Below are 26,137 nucleotides of genomic sequence, written 5' to 3'. Positions count from 1 at the left end.
TTTTTTTTTTTCCTTTTCCTCATTTTTCCCCTCTTGTTTTTTTTTGTGGGCTTTTTTTTTTTATACAATTAATACAAGTCTGTAAAAATATTTACAACCTCGGCTCCCGGCGGAGCGGGATCGGGAACAGGGGGAGGGCACATCTTCCTCCCTCCCCCTCCTCTTCCTCCTCGTCTCCCGGGTAATTCCCGGGATGAAATTCCTGAGGTTCTCAGGGAATTGGGATCGCTGCTGAATCCCTCTGGGAATTCCAGTGTTTTCCCCTGCTCACAAACCCCAATTCTTTAAAAAAACCCCAAAAACAAAACAAAAAAAAAAAAACCCCAAACCCCAATCCTGACCCCTGGGTGGGGCGGGGGGAGGAGCCGTGGGTGAATTTGGGGCAGAATCCCCGGAATTCGGGAACGGGGGAGGAGGAGGAGGAGAGGGGAGGAAGGCAGAGGCGGGGCCGGGCCCTCCCCCCTCGGGAATTCTGACAAAGTGCAAAGTTCCCACCCCCACCCCCACCCCCACAATCCGTCACCGCCCCGGCCCGGGGGGCACCGGGGGGGCCCCGGAGCTGCCAGGATCAGCTGCTGGGACCTGCCCGGGAGCTGCCCCCGCCGCGACGGGATCCGGGATCGGCCCGGGATCTGGGATCAGCCTGGGACGGGATCTGGGATCAGGAATCAGCCCGGGATCAACCCAGGATCAGCCCCAAGATCTGGGATGGGATCCAGGATCAGCCCGAAGATCTGGGATGGGATCTGGGATCAGCCCCAGAATCACCCCAGGATCAGCCCCAGGAGCTCCGGGCTGGCTCTGGGTTGATTTTTTCCCGTTTTTTTCCCATTTCCCCCCGTCTCTCCTGTTCCGAGGGCGGTGGTGGCGGCACGGGGGGCGGTGGATCCCGCGGGGGGCGGTGGGTCCCGGTGGATCCCGCGGATCCCGGGGTTAATCCAGCAGGGAGGGCTCGGCCGGGCGGATGATGGTCGGGCGGCTCGGGGCCGCCGGGGGCCTCCTGTGGGGGAACGGGGCGGGGGCTGAGGGCACGGGGGATCCTGGGGGATCCCGGTGAGACCCCAGTGGCTCCCAGTGATACCCCAGTGGCTCCCAGCCCCCCCCCCGTGACTCCCAGTGCAATCCCAGTGACTCCCAGCCCTCCCCAGTGGCTCCCAGCCCCCCCCAGAGGCTCCCAGTGCACAGGGACGGGGGGCGGCCCGGGGGCAGCAGGGCCGAGGGCGGGCGGCGCTGCGGGGGCGGGCTGGAAACGCAACGGGAACGGTCAGCGGGGTGGGAACGGAACGGGAACGGGATGGGAATGGGATGGGAACGGTCAGCGGGGTGGGAACGGGATGGGAACGAGATGGGAATGGGATGGGAACGGTCATTTGGGATGGACACAGGATGGGAATGGAATGGGAATGGTCAGTGGGGATGGGAACGGAACAGGAACGGGATGGGAACGGTCAGTGGGCTGGAAACACAACGGGAACGGTCAGCGGGGTGGGAACGGGATGGGAACGGAACGGGAACGGTCAGCAGGATAGGAACGGGATGGGATTGGTCAGTGGGGATGGACACTGAAGAGGATTGGTCAGTGGGGATGGACATGGCCAGGGATTGGTCAGTGGGGATGGACACAGCTAGGGATTGGTCATTGGGGATGGACACTGAACAGGACTGGTCATTGGGGATGGACACTGAAGAGGATTGGTCATTGGGGATGGACACTGAACAGGACTGGTCATTGGGGATGGACACTGAAGAGGATAGTTCAGCAGGGATGGACACGGGTCAGCAGGATAGGAACGGGATGGGATTGGTCAGTGGGGATGGACACTGAAGAGGATTGGTCAGTGGGGATGGACATGGCCAGGGATTGGTCAGTGGGGATGGACACAGCTAGGGATTGGTCATTGGGGATGGACACTGAACAGGACTGGTCATTGGGGATGGACACTGAAGAGGATTGGTCATTGGGGATGGACACTGAACAGGACTGGTCATTGGGGATGGACACTGAAGAGGATTGGTCATTGGGGATGGACACTGAAGAGGATAGTTCAGCAGGGATGGACACGGCCAGGGATTGGTCACCAGGAATGGACACTGAACAGGATCAGTCAGTGGGGATGGACACGGGATGGGATCGGTCACCAGGAATGGACACTGAACAGGATCGGTCATTGGGGATGGACACTGCCAGGGATAACCCACCCCCCACCAGGACCCCCCGCCCCCAGCCCCACCTGTGGCCGGCGCCGGGCTGCAGCCAGGTGTCGTCCACGGGCGGGGGCACGGGCGTGGTGACGGTGCTGGTGCTGATGTCGCCGATGATGGCCAGCGCCTCCTTGAGCGCGTGGTACATGCGCAGCATCTCGTCGCGCCGCTGCGCCTGCTCCGCCGACTCCTCCATCAGGCTGCTCTGGTCTGACGACGAGTACAGGAAGGCCAGCAGCTCCGAGTGGATGAAATCCTTGGTCTGGGGGCACGAGGGAAGGGCTGGGATGAGCGGCTGAGGGGTTTGGGGCGCTCCGGTTTGGGGGAATTGGGGTGGGTCCTGTCCTGGTTCCTGTCCCTGAGTGCCACCTGCACGGCTCTGAGGCACTTTTCCCCAAGGAGGGGACACCCCCCTGTGCCAGGGATGGAAAACTCCTCCAGAATTCTCCCCAAATCCACCCTGAACCTCCCCTGGCACAGCTTGAGGCCCTTTCCTCTTGGCCTGTCCCCTTTGGGAGGAGGGGACAGGATTAGGGGGACAGGGGGAGGGATCAGCCCCCGGCTGGCTCCAACCTCCTTAAAGGAATTGTCACGAGCCAGGAGGTGCCCTGGAGCCTCCTTGTCCAGGCTGAGCCCCTCCAGCTCCTCCCACAGTTTTCCATCCCCTTTTCCCCCATTCCCCATCCCCTTTTCCCCCCCATCCTGGGGCTATTCCAGAGCCTGTTCCCAGCCCCATTCCCATCCTGGGTTTACTCCCCCAGCCCCATTCCCATCCTGGGTTTACTCCCCCAGCCCATTCCCATCCCGGGGTTACTCCCACAGCCCCATTCCCATCCCGGGGTAATTCCACAGCCGGGATCCGTCCAGCAGCACCCCGGGGATCTCCTCCTCCATCCCCAGGGAGCCCTGGGGTGCTCGTGGCTGCTCCCAGGGGTGCCCCAGCCCCGTGGGCTCCCGATTCACCTGGTCCTTCTCGGGGTAGACCCCCGCCCTGAGGAAGGAGGCTTTCCAGCTGTCCACGTCCTCCTGGGAGTCGCAGGCCAGCTCGATCTGCCGCAGGTCCTTGTACACATTCCTGCAGGGGAGGAGGCCTGCGGGTCAGGGGAGCCCCAAATCCCCCTGGGATCCCGCTGGGAATGCTGGATGAAGCACCCCGAGGGATGCCAGCCTCCCCGAGGAGCCGGGAGCAAGGGAAGGGGAATGCCCGAGGTGCCCAGGAGGATCCCCCACCTCTGCTCCGTGTTGAAGATGGCGAAGATGTGTTTGGTGGACATGAAGCCCTTCTCCACGTCCCTGATTTTCAGGTTATCCAAAGGCAGCATGTACTTCTTCTCCTTCTCCTGGGAAAGAGGACGAGAGGGAAACAGGGATGAAGGCCAAGGAATGGGAACAAACCCCGGCGTTGGGAGCTGCAGACCCCAAACTCCTGCTGGGAAAACTCAAGGGGAGACACCCAGCTCATCCCGTGGAGCCTGGGATGGGGGAATTGCTTTGGGAGGAATCAGGGACCCCCGGGGGGCTGCTCTGGGGTGGGGGCAGACCCCCTGGGATGGGGGAATTGCTTTGGGAGGAATCAGGGACCCCCGGGGGGCTGCTCTGGGGTGGGGAGAGACCCCTGTGTTGGGGAATTGCTTTGGGAGGAATCAGGGACCCCCGGGGGGCTGCTCTGGGAGGGGAGCAGACCCCCCGAGCCCACCCTGCTGCAGCACAGCTCCCCAGGAACGCGGCTGCAAGGAGCCCGGGAGCCTCCTCCAGGCCGGGCCCGCCGGAACGCCAACATCTGGAACTGCTTAGAGCAGCTCCAGCCCCGCTTTGTCTCCAGATGGTCCCAAAAAAAGTGACGTTGGCCTTTGTGGGAGAGAGGCCACGAACCCGGGGCCGCCCCCCCTCCCCACACGATTTCCTGACAAACCCACAGAGCTTCTCCAGGCGGGATTCGGGCTCTGCCACGTCAGGAGCGGACAAAGGCACGGCCCCGGGACAGCGACCCCCCCCCAAAAAAGCAGCCCAGGACCCCCCGAGAGCCGGGCCGGCGTTCCCAGTGTTCAGACTACCTGTTCAGGTGGGAAGGGATGTACAGTAGTCTGCACATTGGTTACGCCGGCGCGGGCGGCGCCGGAGCCGCAGCGGCCGCGGGTGAGCGGGGACCCCGGGAAGTGGCTTTTGGGAACTGGATTTTGGGAACTGGATTTTGGGAATTGTCCCTTTTCCTTCCCAGGAACTGGCTTTTGGGAACTGGCTTTTGGGAATTGGCTTTTGGGAACTGGATTTTGGGAACTGGCTTTTGGGAATTGGCTTTTGGGAATTGGCTTTTGGGAATTGGCTTTTGGGAATTGGCTTTTGGGAACTGGCTTTTGGGAATTGGCTTTTGGGAACTGGCTTTTGGGAATTGCTCCTTTTCCTTCCTGGGAATTGGCTTTTGGGAATTGGCTTTTTTGGGAATTGGCCTTTTTGGGAATTGCTCCTTTTCCTTCCCGGGAATTGGCCCTTTTGGGAATTGGCTTTTTTGGGAATTGCCCCTTTCCCTGGAATTGCTCCGTTTCTTTCCCCGGGAATTGGCCCTTTTGGGAATTGGGAATTGGCCCTTTTGGGAATTGCCCCTTTCCCGGGAATTGCTCTTTTTTGGGAATTGCTCCTTTTCCTTCCCGGGAATTGGCCCTTTTGGGAATTGGCTTTTTTGGGAATTGCCCCTTTCCCTGGAATTGCTCCGTTTCTTTCCCCGGGAATTGGCCCTTTTGGGAATTGGCCTTTTTGGGAATTGCTCCTTTTCCTGGGAATTGTCCCTTTTCCTTCCCGGGAATTGCTCCTTTTTGGGAATCACCCTTTCCCGGGAATTGCCCCTTTTCCTTCCCAGGAATCACTCCTTTTTGGGAATTGCCCCTTCCCGGGAATCTTCCCCCTTCCTGGGAATCTTCCCCAGGAATTGCCCCTTCCCAGGAATCGCTCCTTTCCCTTCCCAGGAATTGCCCCTTTCTTGGGAATCGCCCTTTTTGGGAATCACCCCTTTTTGGGAATTGACCCTTTTTGGGAATTTCCCCTTTATGGGAATCGCCCCTTTTGGGAATCACCCCTTTTTGGGAATTGCCCCTTTTGGGAATCACCCCTTTTTGGGAATTTCCCCTTTTTGGGAATTGCCCCTTTTTGGGAATTGCCCCTTTTTGGGAATCGCCCCTTTTTGGGAATTGCCCCTTTTTGGGAATTTCCCCTTTTTGGGAATTGCCCCTTTTTGGGAATTTCCCCTTTTTGGGAATCACCCTTTTTGGGAATTGCCCCTTTTTGGGAATTTCCCCTTTTGGAATCACCCTTTTTGGGTCCTCCCGCCAGGGGAGGAGTGGGATCAGTGGGATTGAGGGGGAGGAAATGCTGCAAAACCCAAAATCTTCAGGGATTTGGGGCTGCCCCTGCTGGGGGGGGCTGGGGAGTGAGGGGGGGTCTGCACTGAGGAATCCCCTGGGGAATGAGGGGGGGTCTGCAGCCCCCTGGACCCCCAAGCAATCCCAGATTCCCTCCCCATTTTTCCCTCTGGAATCACAGGTTTTCCCAATTTCCCCCCATTTTTCTCTCTGGAACCCCAAATTTTCCCAGTTTTTCTCTCTGGAACCCTGGATTTCCCCCATTTTTTCCTCTGGAATCCCAAATTTTCCCCATTTTTCCCTCTGGCACTCCAGATTTCCCCATTTTTCCCTCTGTAACCCTGGATTTTCACCCTGGCACCCCGGATTTTCTCTGTTTTCCCTCTGAAATCCCAGATTTCCCCATTTCCCCCCCCTGGCACCCCTCATTTCCCCGTTTTCCCACCCTGGCACCCCCATTTTTCCCTCTAGCACCTCACTTTTCCCAGTTTTTCCCTCTATCACTCCAAATTTCCCTCTGGCACCCGGCATTTCCCCATTTTTCCCTCTGAAATCCCAGATTTTTCCCATTCCCCCCCCCCCGGCACCCCTCATTTCCCCGTTCCCTCCCCTGGCACCCTGGATTTTTCCCAGATTTCCCCATTTTTCCCCCCTGGCACCCCATTTTTCCCCCTGGCACCCCCGTTTCCCCCCGTACCTCCTCGTCCTTGTACCAGGACAGCGACTCTGCCGTCAGCACGAACCAGTACTCCTTGGAGCCGCCCTTCATGATGCTGATGTTGTTGATGGTGAGCCAGCCCCGGCGGATCACCTGCGGCACGCCGGCACAGCACGGCACGGCACGGCACGGCACAGCGGGGTCACCGCGGGGGCACCGCGATCCCAGAGTGATCCCACAGAGATCCCAGAGATCCCAAAGTGATCCCGCAGCGATCCCAAAGTGATCCCGCAGTGAGCCCAAAGCAGGATCCCACAGCAGGGTCCAAAAGTGATCCCACAGTGATCCCAAAGTGATCCACAGTCATCCCGAAGTGATACCAAAGTGATCCCACAGGGATCCCAGAGATACAAAATGAACCCACAGGGATCCCAAAGTGAGCCCAAAGCAGGATCCCACAGCAGGGTCCCAAAGTCATCCCAAAGTGATCCCAAAGTGATCCCACAGCGGGGTCCCGCGGGGATCCCAGCGATCCCAAACTGATCCCACAGCAGGATCCCCCAGTGATCCCAGCCCATCCCGGGTCTGTCCCACCCCATCCCGGGTCTGTCCCGGCCCATCCCGGGTCTGTCCCAGCCCACCCCGGGTCTGTCCCACCCCATCCCAGGTCTGTCCCACCCCAGGTCTCTCCCAGCCCCGGGTTAGTGATCCCACAGCGGGGTCCCGCGGGGATCCCAGCGATCCCATACTGATCCCACAGCGATCCCACAGCAGGATCCCCCAGTGATCCCAGCCCACCCCGGGTCTGTCCCGGCCCATCCCGGGTCTGTCCCAGCCCACCCCGGGTCTGTCCCACCCCATCCCAGGTCTGTCCCACCCCAGGTCTCTCCCAGCCCCGGGTTAGTGCCAGGGCTCGGCGGGAAGCGCGGCCGGAGCGGGAGCAGCCCCGGGAAGGGGCAGAGCCGGGTTAGACCCGGGGCCTGCCGCGGCTCCACCGAGACCCCCGGGGGTCCCGGGCCCCTCCCCGGGTGGGTTTCCCGGCACGGGAGCCACGGCAGAGCCCCGGGGTGAGGCAGAGCCAAGCTGGAGCCGCGGGGAGGACGGAGAGGCCGGGGATTGCAGGGGGCAGGGGAGGGGGGTTTCACCTCCGAGAGCCCCGGTCCCGCCTGGGACCCACCCTGGGGTTGGATCCGAGGGGGTTTTAAAGGAACCGGGGGGTGGGAAGGGGCAGAGGCAGGATCAGGATCGGGAATGTGCAGTGGGAAAGGGATTGGGGCAACCCAGAGGGGTCGGGGGGGATCTGGGGAAAGGGCTCAGGGGAAAAGGGGCTGAAAGGAAAAAGGGGAAGGGGAGAGGGGGGACTTTGAGGGGAAAAGGGAGAGGGTCTGTGCAGCCCCGCGGGAGCTGGAGCCGCTGGGAAAGGCCCGGGAGCAGGAGGGAGGAAGTTCCTTTAAAACCGACGGATTTGGGCAAGAACAGGGATGGTCTGGGGGCTCGCAGGGCTCCCACCCCCCACTCGCAGCTCTCCCCCTTCCCCCCGCGACCCCGTCCCGCGGCCGGCCCTGCCCGGAGCTCTGGGGGTCCCGGGGGTCCCCAGCAACAGCCGGGTGGGGGGAGGGAGGTGGAAGCGCCCGAGGAGCCGGGAAAGGGCCGGATCTGAGGCGGGGATTCATGGAAATGGGGGGCACAAACCCTCCTGGGGGAGCTGCACCCCTCGGAATCCGTGCTTTGGGGGAATAAAACCTTTCAGTGCCAAGCCTGGCACGCCCTGGCTCTGAATTCCAGCTCTATCCAAGGCAGGATCCATGGGATCATCCTGGTTTTCCCTGCCCGGGGGGGGCTGAGGCCACCCCCGAGGCTGCAAATCCCAAAGGGTTTGGAAAAAATTTGGGTTTGGGTTTGGAAAAGATTCCCTCTCAGACACTTCCACGTTCCTGGAGAGGTGACAGGCTCCGAGGGGAGCAGTGGGATTGGGACCCCCTGGACCCCCCTCCCTGTCCCAGGAGGGAGGAGCTCCGGGGTGGACTGACAGAGCTTGGAGCAGCCAGGTTGGGAATTCTGGTGTGGAATTCCCAAATCCCTCCAAAAAACCCAAATCCCAACCGGATTTGGGTGGAGAAATGAACTGCCAGCCCCTCCCTCCACGTGTTCCCAAAAGAATAAAGAGAATCTCAACCCCCTCCAGCCATTCTGGGCTGAATCAGAAAGATTCAGAAAGATTTTGAAATCAGAAAGATTTTGGCCTCCTGCTTCCCAAAATCTGGGAAAACCAGGAGCAACGTGGATCACCCCAAAGCCCCCCGAGGGGGCACAAACCCAATTCCCACCTGGCTGCTCCCCCTGGGAATCCTTTCCCCCTCCTCTCTCCATCCTGGGGAGCAGGGGGCGGCGTTTTTGGGGTTTTTTTGGGCTTTTTGGGGATGCTGCTCCCGGCAGGGCCGGCGCTGTCCCGGCACCGTCCCGCTCCGTGGTACTTACCAGGATCTCCCCCTTTGGGCACGCAAAATTAAGGGGGAAAAACACAAAATAAAACAAAAAAAAGCAGGAAGAGGAGACAGGGAAAGGGACGGGAGTGACAGGAGAAGGAAAGAGCGAGAAGCACAAAACAAAAAAGGAGGAAAAAGCAGGAAAACAGCAGAAGAAAACCCGTTACATGCTATTAATGATCATTCCCAGCGTTAATTGCCTTCCGGAGGGAGCCGGGGCCTGGGGAAGGGGCACGGCCACTCCTGCCCACCCCTGGCAGCAGCACTGGGGGGGACACGGCCCTGGGGACACCCCGGGCTCCTCCCTCACCCCCCAACGCCCAGGGCTGCGCCCCCCGCCCGCTTCGTCCCAAATTCCGTTTTCAGGCAGGAATTCCGCTGCTCCTCCGTGCCCAAACCCGGCCTTGGCATCAGAGTTCTGGACTGGGCTCAGAGCAGGAGGAGGAGGAGGAGGAGGAGGAGGAATTCCGGGCTCTACCTGGTTGGGGATGGCTCTCTTCTTGTTGGTCTGCGTGTTCCGCTGCTGCGCGCTGGGAAAAAAGGGGGAAAAATGGGATTTTGAGCTGGGGGAGAGGGAGCTGAGCGAGGGAGGAGCCCATCCCAGGGGGGCAACTCCAGAGCCCCTTCCCGAGGTTCTTCCCGAGGTTCTTCCCGAGGTTTTTTGCCCAGGATAGAGCCCAGGATAGAGGGGGGAGGTGACACCGGGAGCTCCTGGAATTCCCAGGAGCGACTCCAGGGGGAGGAGGTTGTGAAACACCCGAGCAGCAGCAGCAGATTCCTGCAGATTCCTGCAGATTCCCCGCGGGAATCCCGACCACCAGGAGCTTCCAGAAAGACCCAAGTCCCCCCGGCTGGGGATGGAGCATTACCTGCACCAGGGGGAAAAGCTACCTGGCTCTCCTGAGCACCGAGGGGGCGGAACCGTTAGTCGGGAGCGGGAACAAAATCCGGGAAATCCGTTAGAATCCCCCCCGAGCAGCACGGGGGGCACTGCCACCCCTGCAGAGGGGGTTTGGGGGAGCTGGGGAGCCCTCCCTGCCTGCCCCGCTCCCGACAGCTCCTCCCGGATCCCTGGGCAGGGGTGAGCGGGGTGCAGCCAGCTCAGCTGGGAGGAGCAGCTCCAGGAGCCCAAACCCAGAGGAGAAATGGGAGGAGCAGCTCCAGGAGCCCAATTCCAGAGGAGAAGTGGGAGGAGAAGCTCCAGGATCCCAATTCCAGAGGAGAAGTGGGAGGAGCAGCTCCAGGAGCCCAATTCCAGAGGAGAAATGGGAGGAGCAGCTCCAGGATCCCAATTCCAGAGCTGGACTGGGAGGAGAAGCTCCAGGATCCCAAACCCAAAGCTCAGCTGGGAGGAGAAGCTCCAGGAGCCCAATTCCAGAGGAGAAATGGGAGGAGATTAATGATCATTCCCAGCGTTAATTGCCTTCCGGAGGGAGCCGGGGCCTGGGGAAGGGGCACGGCCACTCCTGCCCACCCCTGGCAGCAGCACTGGGGGGGACACGGCCCTGGGGACACCCCGGGCTCCTCCCTCACCCCCCAACGCCCAGGGCTGCGCCCCCCGCCCGCTTCGTCCCAAATTCCGTTTTCAGGCGGGAATTCCGCTGCTCCTCCGTGCCCAAACCCGGCCTTGGCATCAGAGTTCTGGATTGGGCTCGGAGCAGGAGGAGGAGGAGGAGGAGGAGGAATTCCGGGCTCTACCTGGTTGGGGATGGCTCTCTTCTTGTTGGTCTGCGTGTTCCGCTGCTGCGCGCTGGGAAAAAAGGGGGAAAAATGGGATTTTGAGCTGGGGGAGAGGGAGCTGAGCGAGGGAGGAGCCCATCCCAGGGGGGCAACTCCAGAGCCCCTTCCCGAGGTTCTTCCCGAGGTTCTTCCCGAGGTTTTTCCCGAGGTTTTTTGCCCAGGATAGAGGGGGGAGGTGACACCGGGAGCTCCTGGAATTCCCAGGAGCGACTCCAGGGGGAGGAGGTTGTGAAACACCCGAGCAGCAGCAGCAGATTCCTGCAGATTCCTGCAGATTCCCCGCGGGAATCCCGACCACCAGGAGCTTCCAGAAAGACCCAAGTCCCCCCGGCTGGGGATGGAGCATTACCTGCACCAGGGGGAAAAGCTACCTGGCTCTCCTGAGCACCGAGGGGGCGGAACCGTTAGTCGGGAGCGGGAACAAAATCCGGGAAATCCGTTAGAATCCCCCCCGAGCAGCACGGGGGGCACTGCCACCCCTGCAGAGGGGGTTTGGGGGAGCTGGGGAGCCCTCCCTGCCTGCCCCGCTCCCGACAGCTCCTCCCGGATCCCTGGGCAGGGGTGAGCGGGGTGCAGCCAGCTCAGCTGGGAGGAGCAGCTCCAGGATCCCAAACCCAGAGCAGAAATGGGAGGAGAAGCTCCAGGAGCCCAATTCCAGAGGAGAAACGGGAGGAGCAGCTCCAGGAGCCCAATTCCAGAGGAGAAATGGGAGGAGCAGCTCCAGGAGCCCAAACCCAAACTCAACTGGGAGGAAAAGCTTCAGGATCCCAGTTCCAAGGCTGAACTGGGAGGAGAAGCTCCAGGAGCCCAAATCCAGAGCTGAACTGGGAGAAGAAGCTCCAGGATCCCAATTCCAGAGCTGGACTGGGAGGAGAAGCTCCGGGACCCCAAACCCAAAGCTCAACTGGGAGGAGAAGCTCCGGGATCCCAATGCCAAGGAGAAGCTCCAGGATCCCAAACCCAAAGCTGAACTGGGAGAAGCTCCGGGATCCCAATTCCAAGGAGAAGCTCCAGGATCCCAAACCCAAAGCTGAACTGGGAGAAGCTCCAGGATCCCAATTCTGAGGAGAAGCTCCAGGATCCCAGTTCCGAGGAGAAGCTCCAGGATCCCAAAGCCAAGGAGAAGCTCCAGGATCCCAAACCCAAAGCTGAACTGGGAGAAGCTCCAGGATCCCAGTTCCAAGGAGAAGCTCCGAGATCCCAGTTCCAAGGAGAAGCTCCGGGATCCCAGTTCCAAGGAGAAGCTCCGAGATCCCAGTTCCAAGGAGAAGCTCCCAGCCCCCAGCCCCTCGGGGAGCCCCCCCGGCCCCCCCAGCCCCGGGAAGGGGCCGGGATGCCCTGGGGAGGGGGATGCCCCCGGTACCCACCCGGCGGCCACGTGCTGCTCAGTGAAACAGCTGGGCCAGGAGAGGAGCAGGACAGTCCAGAGACAGAGAGAGGTGATGGATCCAGGGGGAACAGCAGAGAGCAGGGAGGGTCGCCGGAGAGGAAAAGAGAGAAAAAGGGGGAAGAGAGAAAAAGAACAGGAGGAGGAGTGTGGGAATGAAGGGGAAGGAGGGGGGTGGGCTCCAGGCACCCTCAGCTGCAGTCTGGGAGCTTCCCGGAGGTTTGGGGCTGGAAAACACCAGGAAAACTCGAGGGAAGGTGGCAGGGGAGAGGATGAGGAGGGACGGAGAGGACAAGGAGCAATTCCTGCCCTGGGGCAGCTCCAGCAGCCCGAACCACCAGGATTCATCCCAATTCCCGAGGCTGGGGCTTTCCCAGCCCTTCCCTGCAGGGGTCGGGTGCCAGAGGTGCTGGTGGGCGACTCCAGCGTCCCCCAGAATGAAAGCACAACCCCACAAGGCCGGGGGAACGTGGGAACTTCCCCCGGACAAGAACTCACTTGGCGAAGCCGATGAAATCCTCGTGGTTGGTGTTGATGTAGGAGAGCTCGATGTCGATGAGCAGCAGGATCTGAGGGAAGCAGGGGTCAGGGAAGGGGGGAGCCTTCCCTGGGGTGGGATTGGGACGGGATTGGGATTGGGATGGGATTGGGATTGGGACGGGATTGGGATGGGATTGGGATTGGGATTGGGACGGGATTGGGACGGGATTGGGATTGGGACGGGATTGGGATGCGATTGGGATGGGATTGGGATGGGATTGGGATGGGATTGGGATGGGATTGGGATGGGATTGGGATGGGATTGGGATGGGATTGGGATGGGATTGGGATGGGATTGGGATGGGACTGGGATGGGATTGGGATTGGGATTGGGACGGGATTGGGATGGGATTGGGACGGGATTGGGATGGGATGGGGACGGGATTGGGATGGGATTGGGATGGGATTGGGATGGGATTGGGATGGGATTGGGATGGGACTGGGATGGGATTGGGATTGGGATTGGGACGGGATTGGGATGGGATTGGGACGGGATTGGGACGGGATTGGGATGGGATTGGGACGGGATCGGGACGGGATGGGGACGGGGCCCCATCCCAGACAGGGATCCCCGACCCCAGAGAGCAATTCCCGTTTTGGGAGAGGCAGCTCCTGCTCCCGGGGGAATTCTGCTCCCTGAGAACAATTCCATCCTCGGAAGGGGGATCCCCTCCCTGGGGGGGGGGGAGGGGGCTCACCTGGTCCTTGGTTTTGCCCTCGCGCTCGCGGATGTGCGTGGTGACGATGCGCTCGGTCTCCTCCCGCAGCCGGGGGTAGGAGCCCAGCTGGGAGAGGGGAAAGGAGCTGCAGGACGGAGGCAGGCACCGAAAACCCCAAACCCCACCCAGCCCCGGCCCCAAATCCCGGCCCGTGCATCGGGATCCAGCCAGGAACTCCAGGAGAGACCCAGGAGTGCCCAGTCTGAGCCCAGACTGTACCTGGGGGGTTTTGGGTGGAGGGAGGCGCCGGCGGGGGGGGGGCTGGAAGGGCTCCAGAGAGAGAGCCCTGACTGGTGTCACTGGGCTGACCAGTATGTCACTGTTACTGGGCTGACCACCCCTCACTGGTGTTACTGGGCTGACCAGTCTCATACTGGTGTTACTGGGCTGACCAGTACCTTACTGGTGGCACTGGGCTGACCACCCCTCACTGGTGTTACTTGGTGATCCAGTACCTTACTGGTGGCACTGGGCTGACCACCCCTCACTGGTGTTACTGGGCTGACCAGTACCTTACTGGTGCACTGGCGCACGGTGTTGATGAGCTCCTGGATCACCAAATCCACGCATTTCAGGCACGGCTCCTTCAGCTTCACCACCTGCTTCTTGACGATGGCCTCGAAGGCCAGGTCGGGCGTGAAGAGCCCCGTCCTGCAGGGAACCCAAAATCCCACCAGGATTTCCCAAAATCCCCCCAGGAAAGCCCAAAATCCACCCGGGAAAGCCCAAAATCCACCCGGGAAAGCCCAAAATCCCGCTGGGAAAGCCCAAAATCCTGCCGGGAAAGCCCAAAATCCCATCGGGAAAACCCAAAATCCACCCGGGAAAAGGCAAAATCCCACTGGGAAAACCCAAATTCCCTCCAGGATTTCCCAAAATCCCTCCGGGAAAGCCCAAAATCCCACTGGGAAAGCCCAAAATCCACCCGGGAAAGCCCAAAATCCCAAACTCCCCCTGGGATTTCCCAAAATGCCAAAATCCCGCCGGGATGATCCCAAAATCCTGATCGGCCCCGCGAGGCACCCACTGCAGCAGCGCCTTGGTTTTGCGCGCGGGGTCGTCGGGACGGAAGTTCTTGTACTCCTCCACCTCCTTCTCCAGCGACAGCAGCTGGCTCTGCAGCTTGCTGCGCAGCGCCGGCAGCGTCTCGCGGATGTGGTTCGTGAGTTGCTGCGAGGGATGGGGAACTGAGCTGGGAGCCAGGAAAAATCTGCTTTTCCTGGGAGAAACGGGCTGTGCCGGGGGGAAATCCCCATTTTCCAGGTAAAAATGGGCTGTGCCACCCAGAAAATCCCAATCTTCCTGGTACAAATGGGCTGTACCACCTGGAAAAATCCATTTTTTCTGGGACAAATGGCCTATCCCACGGGGAAAATCCCGCTTTTCTGGGTACAAACGGGCTGTCCCACCAGGAAAATCCACTTTTCCAGGTGGCAATAGGCTGTCCCATGGGGAAAATCCCATTTTCCAGGCACAAATGACCTGTCCCATGGGGAAAATCCCACTTTTCCAGGTACAAATGGGCTGTGCCACCCAGAAAATCCTGATTTTCCAAGTACAAATGGGCTGTGCCATCCGGAAAATCCCATTTTTCCAGGTAGAAAGGGGCTGTGCCATGGGGAAAATCCCATAGGAATCAGAAATCAATCAGGAACCAGGAATCAATCAAAAATAAGGAATCAATCAGAAACCAGGAATCAATCAGGAATTAGGAATCAATCAGGAATCAATCAGGAACCAGAAATCAGGAATTGGGAAACAAGAATCAGAAACTGGGAATCAGAAATCGGTCAGGAATCAGAAATCAATCAGGAATCAACCAGAAATCAGGAATCAGAAATCAGGAATCAGAAATCAATGGGAAATCAGAAATCAAAAATCAACAAGGAATCAGGAACCAGGAATCAGGAATCAATCAGGAATCAGGAATCAGGAATTGGGAACCAGGAATCAGAATTCAGGAATCAGAAATCAGGAAGCAAGAATCAGAAATCAGGGATCAGGAATCAAGAACCAGGAATCAGAAATAAATCAGAAATCAGGAAATCAGAAATCAGGAAATCAGAAACCAGGAAACAATCAGAAATCAGGAATCGAGAATCAGAAATTAATCAGAAATCGGGAATCAATCAGGAACCAGAAATCAGGAATCAGAAATTAATCAGAAATCAGAAATTAATCAGAAATCAGGAATCAAGCAGGAATCAGGAATCAGAAATTAACCAGAAATCAATCAGAAATCAGGAATCAGCAATCAGGAATCAGAAATTAATCAGAAATCAGCAATCAATCAGCAATCAGGAATCAGCAATTAACCAGAAATCAATCAGAAATCAGGCCTGTCCCCCTGTCCAGCAGCCAGAGGAACCACACCAGAATGACCCCTCCGAGGATCTGCCTCAAATCTCGGGATTTTTATGGGATCGTGGCACGGTTTGGGTTGGAAAATCCTGCAGGGAGAGGAACCCCCATCCTCACCTTCACCAGCTCGAAGGGGAACCTCTCGTGGAAAATCCGGTTGATCCTGGCGCCCCCGGAGAGCTCCAGGGTGTCCACCTGGTCTCCTGAGCCCTCAATCCTCTTCTCAAAGTCCACCCCGAACTGCTGCACCATCCTGGGGCAGGGAAACTGGGAATGAGGGAGCAAAAATCCCCCAGATCCCTGCAGCTGGAAGTGAAAATCCCACTTTCCTGCGGGGTGGGAGGGACAGGACCCACGCAGGGAATGCGGGGATTTCCCAGGAGAGGTTTTCCCATCCCTCCTCCGAGCCCAGCGGGAACACTCCGAGCTGGGAACGCCCAAAATCCCGCCGGGAAAACCCAAAATCCCGCTGGGAAAACCCAAAATCCCACCGGGAAAACCCAAAATCCCACTGGGAAAGCCCAAAATCCCACTGGGAAAACCCAAAATCCCGCCGGGAAAACCCAAAATCCCTCCAGGAACGCCCAAAATCCCGCTGGGAAAAGCCAAAATCCCGCCGGGAAAACCCAAAATCCCACCGGGAAAACCCAAAATCCCGCCAGGAAAACCCAAAATCCCACCGGGAAAACCCAAAATCCCGCCGGGAAAACCCAAAATCCCGTCGGGAAAACCCAAAATCCCGCTGGGAAAACCCAAAATCCCACCAGGATTTCCCAAAATCCCCCCGGGAAAGCCCAAAATCCACCCGGGAAAACCCAAAATCCCACTGGGAAAACCCAAGATCCCGCCGGGAAAACCCAAAATCCCGCTGGGAAAACCCAAAATCCCACCAGGATTTCCCAAAATCCCCCCGGGAAAGCCCAAAATCCACCCGGGAAAACCCAAAATCCCACTGGGAAAACCCAAGATCCCGCCGGGAAAACCCAAAATCCCGCTGGGAAAACCCAAAATCCCACCAGGATTTCCCAAAATCCCCCCGGGAAAGCCCAAAATCCACCCGGGAAAACCCAAAATCCCACTGGGAAAACCCAAGATCCCGCCGGGAAAACCCAAAATCCCGCTGGGAAAACCCAAAATCCCTCCGGGAAAGCCCAAAATCCTGCCGGGAAAACCCAAAATCCCACCAGGAAAACCCAAAAGCCCTCCGGAATTTCCCAAAATCCCGCCTGGAAAACCCCAAAATCCCACCGGGAAAACCCAAAATCCCGCTGGGAAAACCCAAAATCCCGCTGGGAAAACCCAAAATCCCACCAGGATTTCCCAAAATCCCCCCGGGAAAGCCCAAAATCCACCTGGGAAAAGCCAAAATCCCACTGGGAAAACCCAAACTCCTCCCGGGAAAGCCCAAAATGCCAAAATCCCGCCGGGATGATCCCAAAATCCCGCCGGGATGAGGAAAACCCAAAATCCCACTGGGAAAACCCAAAATCCCACTGGGAAAACCCAAAATCCCACCAGGATTTCCCAAAATCCCCCCGGGAAAGCCCAAAATCCACCTGGGAAAAGCCAAAATCCCACTGGGAAAACCCAAACTCCTCCCGGGAAAGCCCAAAATGCCAAAATCCCGCCGGGATGATCCCAAAATCCCGCCGGGATGATCCCAAAGTCCCGCCGGGATGATCCCAAAATCCCGCCGGGATGATCCCAAAGTCCCGCCGGGATGATCCCAAAACCCGGATTCTCCCCGCGAGGCACCCACTGCAGCAGCGCCTTGGTTTTGCGCGCGGGGTCGTCGGGACGGAAGTTCTTGTACTCCTCCACCTCCTTCTCCAGCGACAGCAGCTGGCTCTGCAGCTTGCTGCGCAGCGCCGGCAGCGTCTCGCGGATGTGGTTCGTGAGTTGCTGCGAGGGATGGGGAACTGAGCTGGGAGCCAGGAAAAATCCGCTTTTCCTGGGAGAAACGGGGCGTGCCGGGGGGAAAATCCCCATTTTCCAGGTAAAAATGGGCTGTGCCACAGGGAAAATCTGCTTTTCCTGGGAGAAACGGGCTGTGCCGGGGGGAAATCCCCATTTTCCAGGTAAAAATGGGCTGTGCCACCCAGAAAATCCCAATCTTCCTGGTACAAATGGGCTGTACCACCTGGAAAAATCCATTTTTTCTGGGACAAATGGCCTATCCCACGGGGAAAATCCCGCTTTTCTGGGTACAAACGGGCTGTCCCACCAGGAAAATCCACTTTTCCAGGTGGCAATAGGCTGTCCCATGGGGAAAATCCCATTTTCCAGGCACAAATGACCTGTCCCATGGGGAAAATCCCACTTTTCCAGGTACAAATGGGCTGTGCCATCCGGAAAATCCCATTTTTCCAGGTAGAAAGGGGCTGTGCCATGGGGAAAATCCCATTTTTCCAGGTGGGAATGCAGGAAGGGGCCGTCCCACCAGAAAAATCCCATTTCTGCAGGCAGGAACGGGCTGTCCCACCAGGAAAATCCACTTTTCCAGGTGGGAATGGGCTGTCCCAGGGGGAAAATCCCATTTTTCTGGGCACAAATGGCCTGTCCCAGGAGGAAAATCCACTTTTGCAGCCGTCCCACCTGGTTGAGCACCCTCTGCAGGTGCGGCGTGCCCATGCGCTCGGCCATGTGCCGGTAGGCCGGGTGCGACAGGAAGAACTTTCCCAGGTACAAATGACCTGTCCCACCCAGAAAATCCCATTTTCCCAGGCAGGAATGGCCTGTCCCAGGAGGAAAATCCCACTTTTGCAGCCGTCCCACCTGGTTGAGCACCCTCTGCAGGTGCGGCGTGCCCATGCGCTCGGCCATGTGCCGGTAGGCCGGGTGCGACAGGAAGAACTTGCGCTCGGCCGCCAGCGCGGCGCGGATGTCCTTCTTGCCATCGATGTCCTTCTGGCTGCGGTTCACCACGCCGATGTAGCCTGGCACCAGGGGGCACCGGGGGACACCGTGGGGACAGTGTGACACAGAGGGGACACCCAGGGGACACTGTGGGGACAGTGTGACACAGAGGGGACACCGGGGGGACACCGTGACACAGTGGAGACACCGTGGCACAGAGGGGACACTGTGGGGACAATGCAGGGACACTGGAGGGACATCGTGGGGACACCGTGACAGAGCAGGGACACCGTGACACAGCGGGGACACCGCGGGGACACCGTGTGGCACCCGGCCTGGGAATGGCACTCCCAGAGCACGGGGAGGGCACAGGGGACACTGCGGACAGCTGGGGAGGGACACAGAGCAGGGGACACTGGGGACACACAGAGTGACCCCAGGGGGACAGAAGGGACACAGAGAGTGACCCAAGGGGCACACATGGAGTGACCTGAGGGGGACACGGGGCAGGGGACACACACAGTGACCCGAGGGGCACACAGGGGACACACAGTGACCCGAAGGGGACAGAAGGGACAGAAAGAGTGACCTGAGGAGGACACACAGAGAGCCAGGGAAGGACAGAGGGCAGGGGACACAGAGTGACCTGAGGGGGACATGGGGGACACACAGACTGACCCGAGGGGCACAGAAGGGACACACAGAGTGACCCGAGGGGCACACTGGGCACACACAGTGACCCAAGGGGCACATGGGGCACACTGGGCACCCGGGCCAGCCGCACCTCTCCGCAGGGGCAGCAGTTTGTTCTCCAGCACGTCCCGGGCGTCGGTGCCCTCGTCCATCAGGTCCAGCTTGGTGATGACCCCGATGGTCCTCAGCCCTGCGGAGCCCAGCGTCGATCCCCTGAACCCCGGCCAAGCACAGCGGGGCCCCACGGAGCAGAAAGGACCCCCCAGCCCCGCCGGGGGGGAGGAAGAGGACGAGGAAGGCAGAGAAGCCCCTCCCGGGGCCACCCCCATCCCTTTACCCTGCGGATCCACCTCCTTGGCCATCTTGAGCGCGTCCGAGTTGGCCAGGTCCATGTTGGCCGGCGTGACGGCCAGGATGAGGCTGCTCTCGCGGCTGATGAACTGCAGGATCATGTCCCGGATCTGGAACTCGATGTCCTGCGGCTGATCCCCCACGGGCACCTTGGTGATCCCCGGCAGGTCGATCAGGGTCAGGTTCAGCACTGGGGGGACACGGGCGGGGTGAGGATCCCCTCTGGGGGAGGAGCCGCTCCTGCACGGCCCCACAACCCCCCCATTTTTCACTGATTTTTCCAGATTTTTCACAGATTTTTCCCCGACTTTTCCCCGATTTTTCCCCGACTTTCCCCACATTTTCCCCGATTTTTCCCAGATTTTCCCCGATTTTTCCCAAATTTTTCCCATTTTTCCCAGATTTTTCCCTGATTTTTCACAGATTTTCCCCTGATTTTTCACAGATTTTTCCCTGATTTTTCACAGATTTTTCACAGATTTTTCCCCGATTTTTCCCCGATTTGTCACAGATTTTCCCCCGATTTTTCCCAGATTTTTCCCTGATTTTTCACAGATTTTTCACAGATTTTTCCCCGATTTTTCCCCGATTTGTCACAGATTTTCCCCCGATTTTTCCCAGATTTTTCCCTGATTTTTCCCCGATTTTTCACAGATTTTTCCCCGATTATTCCCCAATTCTTCCCCGATTTTTCCCAGATTTTCCCCCGATTTTTCCCAGATTTTCCCCAGATTTTCCCCAGATTTCCCCCCGATTTTGGCCCGTTCCCCCTCACCGTGGGGGGAGTACACGCGCAGGTTGATGGGCACGGGGGAGATGCCCTTGTTGGTGCCCGTCACCCGGTCGGTCTCGGCCTCGATCTCCTGCCGCACCTCATCGAAGTCCGTGAACTTCTTGGATTTGCAGTGCAGGAACTCGGCATATTCTGGAAGGGACTGGGATGTCAAAACCAGGGAATGTTTGGGGGGAAGGGGATGGAGCAAGCAGGGGGATATGGAGGGGGGAGTGGGGAGTGTGGGGAAGGGGCTGCAGGACATGAGGAGGGGCTACAAGACACCCAGGAGGGGCTACAAGACATGAGAGAGACTGCAGGATAAGGGGAAGGGGCTGCAGGACACCCAGGAGGGGCTGCAGGGCACTAAGGAGGGGTGCAGCACATGGGGAAGGGGCTGCAGGATACCCAGGAAGGGTACAGGACAGGGGGAAGGGGCTGCAGGATGTGGGGAAGGGGCTGCAGGACATGAGGAGGGGCTGCAGGACACCCAGGAGGGGCTGCAGGATAAGGGGAAGGGGCTGCAGGATGTGAGAGGGACTGCAGGATACCCAGGAGGGGCTGCAGGACGTGAGGAAGGGGCTGCAGGACGTGGGGAAGGGGCTGCAGCACACAGGGAAGGGACTGGGTCCCACTCTGCCCACAACAAGGGCTTCCAGCAGCTCTGGGATGGTGCAATTTCCTTCCTCCTTCCCTGCGTGTGGGCAGAGCGGAAACCTCGGCTGGAGCCACCCCAGACACCTCAGCCCAGAGCCCTCAGCCCTGATCCACCCTCCCACCACCCCAAACCCGCCTCTTCCCAACTTCCCTCAGCTCCAGGAGGGCACCAGGGGCTCTGGGATTCACCCAGATCCCGGGATTCACCCAGATCCAGGGATTCACCCAGATCCAGGGATTCACCCAGATCCAGGGATTCACCCAGATCCAGGGATTCACCCAAACCCAGGGATTCACCCAAATCCAGGGATTTTGGGGCAGGAGAAGAGCCTGGCTGCTCTGGGATTCACCCAAATCCAGGGATTCACCCAGATCCGGGGATTCACCCAAATCCAGGGATTCACCCAAACCCAGGGATTCACCCAAATCCAGGGATTCACCCAGATCCAGGGATTTTGGGGCAGGACAAGAGCCTGCCTGCTCTGGGATTCACCCAGATCCAGGGATTTTGGGGCAGGAGAAGAGCCTGCCTGGCCAAGGTGAGGAAGGAATTCTCCCTCGCCTCTTCCCGACTTCCCCCAGCTCCCAGGAGCCACTGATGGCCCCAGGAGGGCACCAGGGGCTCTGGGATTCACCCAAATCCAGGGATTCACCCAAATCCAGGGATTTTGGGGCAGGAGAAGAGCCTGGCCAAGGTGAAGGGGAGGAAGGAATTCTCCCTCGCCTCTTCCCAACTTCCCTCAGCTCCAGGAGGGCACCAGGGGCTCAGGGATTCACCCAGATCCAGGGATTCACCCAGATCCAGGGATTCACCCAGATCCAGGGATTTTGGGGCAGGAGAAGAGCCTGGCTGCTCTGGGATTCACCCAAACCCAGGGATTCACCCAAACCCAGGGATTTCGGGCAGGACAAGAGCCTGCCTGCCCAAGGTGAAGGGGAGGAAGGCATTGTCCCTCCTATCAGCACGGCTGATGGTCACCAAGGCTGGGCAAAGGAGCCGCCCCCGTGCCCGGCTCGCCTCTCCCTGGCACTGCTGCGGCCTCCCGGGCATTGCCAGGGCTCTCCCTGCGTTCCCCCGTGCTGAGCAGGGGGCTGGGGGCTGGGGGCACACCCCAGGGAGCTCGCTGCCCTCCTGCCAGCCCCGTACCCGTCTTGGAGAAGATGAGCTGCAGGATGAGAGGCCGGCGAGTGACGATCCCAGAGCCACGGGGGAGGAAATCCCTGCAAGGCATGAAAGGGTGGATCAATTAATTAATGAATCTCATTGATTTCTGCAGTGCTGGAGAGCCCAGGGAGGGGACTGGGAACACAGCAGATCAATCCCTGCTGTCATGGGGGAGAGAACAGGCCGCTGCTGGGAGGGAAAGCAGCAAATTCCCACAGAATTCCTCCTGCCCGCAGTGCCAGGAGATTTTTTTTTGGGAGAACCCTGCCTGGAAAAGGTGGAGCTGCAAGGGCAGCTCTGGGCTGGGGCTGCCACCACCCCTTTCCCGAGCAGGGCACAGGGAAGTGCCTGCTGGGAACGGGAGTGAAAACCCCCTGGGATGGGCTCTGCCGGGAACTGCCCGGCCTGGACGTCACAACAACGCCCCGAGAGCGTCACCCCCCCGGTGCCACCCCAGGGTGCCACCCCAGGGTGCCACCCCAGGGTGCCACGGCCTTCCCGGCACAGCCCCGGCCCCGGCCCGGAGCCCGGAAATGGAAAAATGGAAATTCACTTCCTGCCCAACCGGGAGGACGGGTCGGGCGGGAAGAGCCCGGGTGGGAAAAGGAGGGAAAGGATCCCGGGAGGTCCCAGATGGTCCCAGAGGGAATGTTGGGGTCTGGGGGAGGCCCTCAAAGTGGGGGCAACACCTCTGGCTCTGCTGCTCGCTCCCGTCCCAGCCCTGATCCCTGGGGAGTGAGGTGATCTTGTCCCAGTCCTGATCCCAGGGCAATCCAGGTGATCCCCAGCCCCAATCCTGGGGGACCTGAGGTGATCCCTGTGTCCCAGCTCTGATCCCAGGCCAATCCAGGTGATCCCCAGCCCCAATCCTGGGGGAACTGAGGTGATCCCTGTGTCCCAGCCCTGATCCCAGGCCAATCCAGGTGATCCCTGTGTCCCAGCCCCCATCCCAGGCCAGTCCAGGTGATCCCCAGCTCTGATCCCAGGGCAATCCAGGTGATCCCCAGCCCCACTCCTGGGGGACCTGAGGTGATCCCTGTGTCCCAGCCCCCATCCCAGGCCAGTCCAGGTGATCCCCAGCTCTGATCCCAGGCCAATCCAGGTGATCCCTGTGTCCCAGCCCCCATCCACTGAGGTGATCCCTGTGTCCCAGCCCCCATCCCAGCACAATCCAGCTAATCCCTGTGCCCCATCCCAGGCCAGTCCAGCTGATCCCCGTGCCCCAGCAGGCCAATCCAGGTGATCCCTGTGTCCCAGCCCCCATCCCAGGCCAATCCAGGTGATCCCTGTGTCCCAGCCCCCATCCCAGGCCAATCCAGGTGATCCCCGTGCCCCATCCCAGAACAATCCAGGTGATCCCTGTGCTCCAGCCCCCCCAATCCCCGTCTCCCCCCGCTGCAGGTCACAGCTCAGGGGCAAGGCCTCAGGAAGGACAGGGAGGGCTGGCAGGTGCCACCCAGCTCCGTGTGCCCCGGGCAGGAGCCGGGCGCGCGGTGACGCGCGAGGGAGCCCCGGGACGTCACCTGCCTGACGTCACCTGCTGTCACCTGCCCGGATCTGCCGCCTCCCACCTGGGCCGGGCGTGACCAGGGCCACCAGAGGGACAAAGGGACAAAGGTCTCAAGGTGTGGGAACTTCCCCGTGCCAGAAAATCCCTGGGGAAACACCTGAGCGCGTTTCCAAAACACCTCACGCCGGTTCCACTTGCTCCAAACGATTCCCTTCCCATTCCTGACGGAATTCCCTGGATTTCCCTCCAAACCAGGGCAAACCCCACGGATTCACCCCTCCAGCCCCACTCTCAAGGTGAAGGAGCACAGCAGGAACTTCCCTGTGCAGAAAAACCCCTGGGGAAACACCTGAGCGCGTCTCCACTCACTCCAAACGATTCCCTTCCCATTCCCAATGGAATTCCCTGGATTTCCCTCCAAACCAGGGCAAACCCCACGGATTCACCCCTCCAGCCCCACTCTCAAGGTGAAGCAGCACAGCAGGAACTTCCCTGTGCCAGAAAATCCCTGGGGAAACACCTGAGCACGTCTCCACATTTCCAAACCACCCAACGCTGGTTCCACTCGCTCCGAACGATTCCCTTCCCATTCCTGATGGAATTCCCTGAATTTCCATCAACGTGGCTCCCACCAAACCCTGGCAAACCCCACGGATTCACCCCTGGACACCTCCAGCCCCACTCCCAAGGTGGAGGAGCACAGCAGGAACTTCCCTGTGCAGAAAAATCCCTGGGGAAACACCTGAGCGCGTTTCCCTGTTTCCAAACCACCTCACGCTGGCTCCACTCACTCCAAAGGATTCCCTTCCCATTCCTGATGGAATTCCCTGGATTCCCCTGGCCGTGGCTCCCACCCAACCCTGGCAAACCCCACGGATTCACCCCGGACACCTCCAGCCCCCTGCCCTGGCCCAGTCCCCCAGGATGGGTCGCTGCCCCCATCCCATTCCCGTGGGGTTCACCTCCCCCTGTGGCCCCAAACCCCCCGATCCCAACCCCGGGGGTCCAGCCCCGGTTCGGGATCCCCGGCAGGATAAGGATCCCCAGCCCCAGGGCTCATAAAGCCCCATTGAGGTCGGGGACTGTCCCCACCCCCGGGGGGACAAGGGCTCCATTGTCCCCCGGGGCAGTGACAGCTCGGGGCAGGGCTGGCACGTCAGGATTTGGCAGAGCAGGGCTCCAAAGAGGGGTGCTGGGGCCACAGGGAGTCCTGGTGACCACCCCTGGGTGCTTCTCCCACAAAATTCCGGGGTTGAGGCGCTCCAGGCCCCCCAGACCCCCCCAGGGACGTCCCAGGCCTTCTCCCAGGGGGAAATTCCAGCTCAGTTAGGCTGAAATGTGGATTTAGAGGCTTCCCAGCCCAGTTCCAGGTCCCTCAGGATTATCTTCTTGTGTATTTTAGGTGTAAAAAACCAACAAAACAGCGCCAGGGCTTCCCAACAGGGACCCTGGACTCCCAGCACGGATCCAGGGCTTCCTGGCGGCTCACAAAAACCAAATTAAAGCTCCAACAAGCTGCAAAAAGCCACAAAATCAACGCCCCCGGGGCAGTTTCCGAGCCTGGCTGGATGGATCCACGCAGGGACAGCGGGAACAGCCCCGAGGCCCTGGCTCAGCCCAGCTGGAATTTGTGATCCAGGGAGGAAAGCCCAGCCCCTGCTCAGCCACAACTGCCCCTGAAAGATGGGGATGGATGGTCAGGCCAGCATTCCTCAGTGTGCCAATTAACCCTAATTAGCAGGAGCTGCAGGATGAGGTGGGGAAGCAGCCCCGGATGGAGGGGTTTAATTAGCAGGGATGGTTTCCCAGCAGCGCTGTAATTAAAGGCTGCTAAAATTGCCAGGAATTTTGGGATGGGGAGCAACTCCACCGTTCCACCCTGAGTGCTGGGAGAGCCCAAATCCAGGCTGGGAATGAGTTTGGAAGGGAAAAGTGATGGATCCCAGCCTGGAAAAACCCCACAGGAGGGGAAGGAAAACTCCGCAGCTCCCACGGGGGCATTTCCACGGGGGAAAAGGGGCCCAAACCAGCCCGAAACAGCGGGAACAGCGCGTGGGTGGGAATTTGGGGATGCGGAGGCTGAGGGGACAGCAGGACAGACTGACATCGGGGCGGGAGTGCCCCAGGAAGTGACAGCCGGCACGAAGCGGCTCGGGGCCGGACAAAGGGGGCAGAGCCGTGCCCGCCGCGGGCTCTGGGCGTTCCTCGGTGGCCCCTCCGCCTCGCCGGGAGGGCGGCGAGCTCCGCTCCCGTTATCGGCGCTGCCGGGCCCGGCCCAGCCCGCTCCTATCTCCGGGGCGCAGCCCGGAGCACGATGATGATGATGGTGGTGGGGAGGAAGGCGCACGCAGCTCAGCATTCCCAAGGAATCCCGGGTGGGATCCCGGGGGCGCGGAGCGAGAACCGGGGAGGCCGCAGCGCCCACGGAACCCCCGAATCCATTCCGCACCCGCTCAGCCCCGCTGCTATCGCGACTGACCGCCGTGACCCGGCCCCGCCCCGTTCCCGGTCCCGCCCCGTTCCCGTTCCCGGTCCCGCCCCGCTCCCGGTACCGGCGCGGCCCTTGCGCCGTTTGCGCGGCCGCTACGCCGTTTGCGCAGCGCGGGCGGCGCTCCGCCGGCCGCGCCCTTACGCCGCCGCTATTCCCGAACGCTCCTACGCCAGCGGCGCCGCCCCCCAAATCCAGG

General features: G+C 59.9%; 1 protein-coding gene across 1 annotated transcript in view; it reads right to left on the bottom strand.

Annotated features, from left to right (window-relative positions):
- Window positions 1-26,137, bottom strand: part of LOC120506295 (dynamin-2-like) — a 26,498-nt gene continuing 361 nt past the window's right edge. The window contains exons 2-19 of the mRNA XM_039717680.1: window positions 21,923-21,996; window positions 20,122-20,271; window positions 19,333-19,536; window positions 19,087-19,185; window positions 18,222-18,382; window positions 17,206-17,348; window positions 15,507-15,699; window positions 14,113-14,255; window positions 13,598-13,736; window positions 13,065-13,151; window positions 12,325-12,395; window positions 10,398-10,449; window positions 8,692-8,703; window positions 6,253-6,366; window positions 3,433-3,542; window positions 3,166-3,277; window positions 2,232-2,581; window positions 1-1,243 (exon numbers count right to left, since the gene is read on the bottom strand). Coding sequence (XP_039573614.1) covers window positions 934-1,243; window positions 2,232-2,581; window positions 3,166-3,277; window positions 3,433-3,542; window positions 6,253-6,366; window positions 8,692-8,703; window positions 10,398-10,449; window positions 12,325-12,395; window positions 13,065-13,151; window positions 13,598-13,736; window positions 14,113-14,255; window positions 15,507-15,699; window positions 17,206-17,348; window positions 18,222-18,382; window positions 19,087-19,185; window positions 19,333-19,536; window positions 20,122-20,271; window positions 21,923-21,996 — 2,524 coding nt within the window. The 3' untranslated portion in view covers window positions 1-933. The remainder of the gene's footprint in view (window positions 1,244-2,231; window positions 2,582-3,165; window positions 3,278-3,432; window positions 3,543-6,252; window positions 6,367-8,691; window positions 8,704-10,397; window positions 10,450-12,324; window positions 12,396-13,064; window positions 13,152-13,597; window positions 13,737-14,112; window positions 14,256-15,506; window positions 15,700-17,205; window positions 17,349-18,221; window positions 18,383-19,086; window positions 19,186-19,332; window positions 19,537-20,121; window positions 20,272-21,922; window positions 21,997-26,137) is intronic.

The sequence above is a fragment of the Passer montanus genome, unplaced genomic scaffold (genome assembly GCF_014805655.1).
Source record: "Passer montanus isolate IOZ18808 unplaced genomic scaffold, ASM1480565v1 scaffold382, whole genome shotgun sequence".
In the NCBI taxonomy this organism is placed as follows: domain Eukaryota; kingdom Metazoa; phylum Chordata; class Aves; order Passeriformes; family Passeridae; genus Passer; species Passer montanus.
This window is presented reverse-complemented; position numbering and strand designations above follow the sequence as displayed.